Consider the following 7511-nt stretch of genomic DNA (forward strand, 5'->3'; position numbering starts at 1 on the left):
CCCCCCGCGAAAAAAATCCTGCGGGCGCCCTGAGTAAGAGTATCTTTCATCCTACATATACTACGTATTCATTTTGTACATTGTGTGCAACAGTCTCAAAGCTGTAAGCCAGCAAGTATGTTTTCAGGTTTAAAGTGTGTACTTCTTCAATTGTTATCTTGAAATTTCCTTGCGTGAGAGTTAAATCATCTCCTATTTATGTTTCAGAAACAATGGACGAATTACATTGTTATGGATATCCCTTTTGACTGACAAAATTAAAAGAATTAGACTATTACCCTAATAAAAAAAACACTGTCTGCATTTTTTTATAAAAAATAAAGTTTATTACAAAAAGAAAAGATTAGTACAATTTCGCACGGTTCGCCCATGCTTCATTTAACCCCAGTAACCTCCGTAATGGTGATGTCGACGACCCCCATAATAGCCACCACCCCATCCGCCATAGCCTCCATATGGCCTCCTGTATCCCCAACCACCATAGCCTCCATAGCCTCCATAGCCTCTATAGCCTCCATATCCTCTATAGCCTCCCCAGCCACCATAGCCTCCCCATCCGCCGTATCTTCCATAGCCATAATATCTTTGTTCCTGGGGCTCGAGAGTTTCCTGGGAATCACCATCCACTGGAACATCGACAGCAACAGGTTGGGCATCTCCTAGTTCCTCCTGGGCGTACACCATGCATACCAACGCCACTAGACCAACCAAAGCTACCACCTGAAAATATAAATTTACAGCAGTGGGTTAACACCTCTTCAATAAAGAAGTCGTATTTTTTTTTAACAGGATATAAAAGAGACATTACAGGTAAAACTGATTATAAAGGATTTTCCAATAACAATGATATGATTTTGAAATGAACTGGCAACTATGCTTCAAATGTTATAACTGTCACTAGTTGTCATTTGTGTTTAGTATACTGTGACAATTCATCATGGCTAAATACACGCTTCAAGAACGTTTGGTTATTATCCAAACAAATATGAAAATAGACGTTCTATTGAACTTGAAACTGATCATAATTTTGGGCAAAAAATTATCTTCTCAGATGAAGCTCATTTCTGGTTAAGTGGATATGTTAACGAACAAAATTGTCGTTTTTGTGTGAAACAATCCACAAGAGATTCACGAGAAGCCCTTGCATCCGCAAAAGGTCACTGTATGGTGTGGTTTATGGCATGGTGGCATCATCGTACAATTTTTTTTTTTTTCCAAAACGAGGAAGGAGATGCAGTTACAGTGACTGGTGAGCGGTACCAATTGATGTTAACAGATTGTTTCTGGCCAAATTGAGATGGAATTGATTGATTTGCAGGACATGTGGTTCCAACAAGACGATGCCACATGTCACACTTCTAATGCCACTATCGACGTATTGCAAGAACAGTTTGGTGAAAGGATAATTTCAAGAAATGCAACTGTTAGTTGGCATCCAAGAAGTTGTGATTCAACTCCTTTAGATTGTTTTTTGTGGGGTTATTTGAAATCTATAGTCTATGCAAACAGACCACGAACCCTTGATGCATTAAGATTGAGCATCGAACTCTGCATTCGTGACATTAGGCCCGAGTTATTGAACAAAGTCATCGAAAATTGGGTTCATCGAATTCACTCTTGTGCACGAAGTCGAGGTGGACACTTAAATGATGTGTTATTCAAAACATAATGTAATAAACTATGCTTCAAAATAATATAGAAAGTTTGGTTGTATCTGAAATAGTTTTTATTTTATTTCATTGAAAAATCGTATCGTTCTTATTCGAAAACCCTATACTTAAAGGCACAAATGTTTCATTGTGAACATTTTTTATGTTTCTAAAGCCATAACTTCACGGAATTTATAATTTTTGTCGCTATGAGAAGAGCGAAATATCTTGGAGAATGCAAAAATTTCCCTCAAATTAGGCATCTTCCATCAACGTCAATCTTTCAATGTATCTATACTCTGTCCCAGGAATTTGTAGAGTAAGCGAACGAAACCAAGTCCTCCGCGTAAGTGGAGACTAGAGAGGGCTCAACCAATCAACGCGTGAAGTATTGCATGGAGGGGGGCAAGGCGACAGCAGCTATCAGCAGTTTGCAGCACCGCGCATTGTTTTGCTCACTCTTTTTCTCCCCTTCTCTTCCGTTATGCGCGGCGTTGCTCCACAGACTTCTGGAACGTAGTACAGTTTCGAAGAAAAACGCAATTTTATTCGAAATTATGCAAAATGAAGTTATTCTTATGGATTGCAAATATATCTAGATATATGTAATACTATAAATGTTCTCTGCTAAAATACTAAAAATAACTTTCCCAATCTCAAAATGAAATCGAGATGGGCTATTGAAGCAAGCGCTTTTCATGGTTATGTATTAGACACCAGATTAGACGTGGTTCATGAAATCAATTATGAACAAACGAGCATGGAAGATATACAATGACAAAGAAAATTAAATGTTCTATTTTCCTCTTTACAGGATATCTACGAGAAACGAGTTTCCGAGAAGGCATGTACAGCATCGAGGTAAGTCCTTTATCTAGCATAGATTATGGGGATGTCATCCTAAGACACGGATGAATATGGATGAGACCGAGGCGGTCCAGACGAGATAAAAACGAGAACAGACCCTTCGAAACTTTTCGAGACAAGATACAACTCTGTAATATCGAAACTCTCTGTCTCCTAGAGTTTTTGTAAACTTTTACGTATGATATTTGAAGACCAAAATTACATTACTGTGCGACTTATTCAGACATACCAAACGAATTTCTCACGTATACATACTCGTAAATAATTCATATATTTGCTTTATCGTAATTGTAAAGTTGAGCCAATAGAATACTGTGAATGTGCAGCGTGGTTGCTAACTTTCAGGTTACAGTTCCTTTATTTCGAAGGTTCGTAGGTTCGAGACAAGGATTCAAAGAGAAGAACGTCTTTAAGAAAAGTTGTTTCCCTTCGTGACCTCTACGTACTTTGGCACAATGCATATATTTCCGATAAATTTTCGAGACCAAAGGGTCAAGACGAAAACTTGTCCTCGGATTGGATTGAATTGATTGGTTTTTGTTTTAGATCCACTTTACGCACAGATATGCTAATCGGGATTGGACCTACAGTTTGGGATCTGAAACACTGTGCAATGTGGCTCCATCGGCTATCGAGCCCGGGACCCCTTGATTACGAGGCGACGATGTTAAGAGTCGAATTACTTTCGGAACATCTCCAGCAGACTGCGCGAGTCTTTCTAGCGAGCCTAGTGGGCGTGTAGAACCTGAGCAAGGGGCTTAGCGATAGGTTCTGGGTTGAGATGACGTCAGCGGCTTGCTTGGTTAATTGGCTGCTTCGAGAGTTGTGACTCGTTCCGAAGCTTCAAATGCATAACTGCCAAAGATGTTATGGAAATAATCTCCCTCTAACACTACGCCATCGGGGAGTCCCCACTTGCCCTTGGGAAAAAAAAACACAAATTATAGTGTATCCAAACAATTAAGAATGGCGAGGTCAACATTTTGCATGAGCGTTCTCAACTTAACCTTGCCATAAATCTCTGTTTGTCATAATTAAAAGAAAGTTACGCGAGTTCAGCAGCCTGCATGCATTTCTCCTTATATGCAATTTGCACTCCTCAAGGTTAACTCTTGCGTTCATTCAAGAAATGCATCAGAAGAACGTTGACCTCAAACTTGCCCTTCCTAGCCTTGAATCATGTCTCTAGTGTTGTGCGTAAGGATCTTAGCTTCCGTGGAAGGGTCCAGGTTCGATTCCCGTAGAGGATGCAGGTTTCAACCCGAAGGTCAGTTGGAAGCATACGTTCTGGGTATGGCCAACCTTCGTGGAGGAGTGGTTAGCACATCGCGCTACAACGCCAGGGGTCCCGGGTTCGAATCCTGGCCTGGGCATGGATGTTTGTGTCTATGCATCAATTTCATTGTATCATCACTCATCCCCATCTATGCAAATTAGCCAAAAGTGGCACAAAAGGCGAAGTAAAATAAAGCAAATCAAACCAAAACTATAAATGAAACTAAAGTTATAAATTGATTTAGCCACCAAAACCAAAACTATAATAACACAAATAAAATAAACTAAAGTAATAAATTACAATGATTTAGCCACTCTATAATCTAGCAGACAATGACGCGGAACAGGCAGGAGATTTGGATATTGTTTACAGATTTGCTACCTTGTGAGAAATAGAATAGAAAAGTAAATAAATAATTAGCATGCACAAAAATTATTGTCATTATATAATATCCATATTTTATTGCCTAAACTGTTGTAATATTTACATCACATTACACTAGATCATAAGTTTCTAATTTGTGTAATTTTAAAATATATGTTCGTAGTAAAGCTGGGGGGGGGGGTGAAAAGGGAGGTGGACGTTTTCCTGGGGGCCGCAGGTTGGTAGTCTTTGGCTCTAATACGACTCTCTCTCTCTCGGAGGAATGATTTTAAACAATGTCGCGAAATTCTGCTCTTGGAGCAACGACAGCTTGGGCGTTGATAAATCTTTGGTGTCATATTGTAAGTCAATGGTCTCGGTTCCCTGTGGCGTGCCCAGGATTCTGGAAAGGGGTAAGGTTACATATACTTTTTTTTTTTTTTTAATAGTCCTCCATTATTTTGCCATCTTTTGCTGCCTTTCACGTTCCTTCTCTTAGGAATACTGAGCCAAATGAGTGGTATACCTCCCACCAACCCTCCTTGGGCACGCCACTGTCGGTTTCGATTGTAGGAGGAGGGTTTATATACCTGGTATTTATCTCGCTTAAAAACAATTTTTCTGTCTAAATTAGCACCTAGGCAGAGAATGCACCTGGAAAGAAATAAAGACTAAAGGGGGGTGATATTGTAACTTATTTGTAACGTCGCATAGTGAGAGACTTACCCAAGGTAAAGCTCTATATGGACTTATGGACTCATCATTGCTACAGATCGGATAATTCTGATTCAAGTTCAAGAGATTATGCATCACATCGCTTTTTTTGTTAGGATAATCGTATCGAGAAAGATGATAAGGACAAACAATAGAAAGAAGAGAAGTAATTCTAAGGAAAGAGCCTCCGCTAAAGATCTATCTCAGCATTTACAAGGATCGATGACATTAAAAGTAATCCAAAAAAGGCTCCAAAGGTAAAATGTTCACATATATGGCAAATTGGAGAGTGTATACTGGCCTCTGTATTCAAAAACACGAACTATATGTCTGGAATTTCACTTTAAACGTAATAGCCTGTGGATCGTTCCACATGTCGCTAATCTAGCCCTGGCCTTGAAAGACAGTCATTGCGTAAGTTATTTTCTTGTCCAGTTAATGCCTCCTCCCCCGCATCCATTTCCTTGTTGCGACAGTCCTGCTGTGTAAATCTAAATTCGGTAAAATATTCAATTTGGTTGTTCTAGAACCATTTTAAAAATAACACGCAAGTGTTTGTGTTGTTTTCAATGAAACATTAAAACTTTCTTCGAAGGAATAATATGGAAGAATTGTTCCATAATAGTAATAAAAACTGTTCACTTTAGAACAATTTATGCTGTGGTAACCTATATGAGTAATTTAAACTAAACCACGAATTCTTTATTAAAATAGTGAATTACTGCTTTTCAACAGAGGAAATTAAAAAGAAATGCATCCTTGTGGGAGTGTGCGCTACGAAAAATGCACAAGAAACATTCAAAATAAATCCCACTTGTGCTTCTCAAGGTCCAAAATTTTACTGAAAGTTATATCACATTTCAAATTCGTATTTTAAATTCCGTATGCAAATATCATCGACTTTTCGAAGAGGCTTTGCAAGTTGAAGGCCGGCCTTCTTGTTGTTGATGTTGATTTTGTTTATTTTAGATGAATCGTGATATGAAATGAACAAAGGAAAAATCACAAACATATGGACCACAGCACCAGCCCCAGAGAGAATTATACTGGATGTGGGTCCAGAAGCCATACCCTCGTTAGCCTGCTAAATCCAGTACAGGGTGTACCATGTGAAAGGGACGTTGACATTGGAGTGCCTTCAGCGAAGGTCACCACTTACACTCCAAGGGCGGCCTTCTATTTGGGCAATGGACCCAATAGTATTTTGGTCTCACTTCCGTTTGGCAGTGAACCCACAGATCTCAACTACATTATCTGAAATTTGAACTACAACAAATACTCATACTAGGCTAGAACTCAGGACATTTACCTTAATAGGCTGTCAAGAAAGTGCGGTCTATTCGCAGAGGCTTATAGTCTTATTAATCTTTCATACAAGTAAACGCGATGGTTATCGTGGGAAAGAAAGCAAGATATGAACAGTTGTAACAACGGGACATGTTTTGCTACAGGCAATCATTTTACATTTGGAAAGTTTACACTAGAAAATAAAATTAGAAATTAAAACTTTTATGTCGTATGCGTTCGGGGTTTGTACGTACTTTTGAACGGAAACATGGGTATAACAAAGGGCTATAGTAACCAACCTGTGCTGAGAAAATCCTAAAGTTACCAAATGTTTCCAAAGTGTGTCAAAATTTAATCCACTTATGCTCGGATAGGCTAATGGGAACTGGACCTACAGTTTTACAGTGGTATCCGAACCACTGTGGACTGTGCCTCCACCGGGTATCGAATTCCTTGTTTAAAGGGCAACAGCATTACCACTACATCAACATGGAGTCTCACTTACATGTTAAACACGTTTGAAAGAATTGATTTTTCCATTTCCAATTCCAGTCGCACAGATATCTTGTCGATAGAAATTAAACATAAAAAAATATTTTAGTTGATTTGTGTTATTTAGCGTCACTTTGTTACCACTTTTGGCCAATTGGTACGATGAGAGTGAGTGATGATATGATGAAATTGATGAATGGACACACACACAAAGAACGCTCATGCCCAGGCATGGATTCGAACCGGGACCCCTGGCGTCCTTGCGCACTGACTTAACCACTCAGACACAAGACAATATTATAGAGTAATACACTCTAGATCACCCCGATCACATTACACAAATACAACAATCACCATTAAACGCCACTACTACAGCCACGTGAAAGTAGCTGGCGACTATCTACATTCACAACTTACAAGAAGAGCCTTCATCTCGGATGCGTTGTGTCCAGATAACTGACAGAGAAACGATTTTTTCCCTACGTAACTTTGCTCTCATTTATATATTCTTGGGAGTCCCTTTGCCTTTTTCCCCTCCTTGACAAAAGAAAGAAAAGCCAAGGTCAGAAAGGGAAGTTGTTGTACCCGCAGTGAATAAGGAAACTCATTATTTCGTAATGCCCATTCGAGCAAGCCAATGTAAAGACCCCAAGAAACCAGATGTTCTGTTGTACGGAAAAGTGCAAGGGGGGAGGAGGGAGGGAGAAGTAAACATGAGCTACGCAGGAATATCGTCTGCAAAGGTAAAGAAACTTAGCCAACCGGTTTTTTCCCCATTCGCGAAGAAACACGTGTTTGCAAAATGGCGATGAACGTGCGTAATTTTACGACCTCTGGCGGTTGAAACTGAAAACCGCTCCGCG

At 39.5% G+C, this 7511-nt stretch overlaps 1 protein-coding gene across 1 annotated transcript; it reads right to left on the reverse strand.

The window, feature by feature from the left end:
• Window positions 1-338: 338 nt before the first annotated feature.
• Window positions 339-7260, reverse strand: LOC146001171 (uncharacterized). Its single transcript, XM_083138462.1, has 2 exons — window positions 7066-7260; window positions 339-720 (listed from the first exon to the last, which is right to left on the reverse strand). The coding sequence occupies exons 1-2, from the start codon at window positions 7078-7080 to the stop codon at window positions 379-381; spliced, it is 357 nt and encodes a 118-aa protein (XP_082994588.1). The 5' UTR covers window positions 7081-7260; the 3' UTR covers window positions 339-378.
• Between the last annotated feature and the right edge of the window lie 251 nt (window positions 7261-7511).

The sequence above is a fragment of the Lepisma saccharinum genome, chromosome 17, assembly GCF_977018435.1.
Source record: "Lepisma saccharinum chromosome 17, izLepSacc3.1, whole genome shotgun sequence".
NCBI lineage: Eukaryota > Metazoa > Arthropoda > Insecta > Zygentoma > Lepismatidae > Lepisma > Lepisma saccharinum.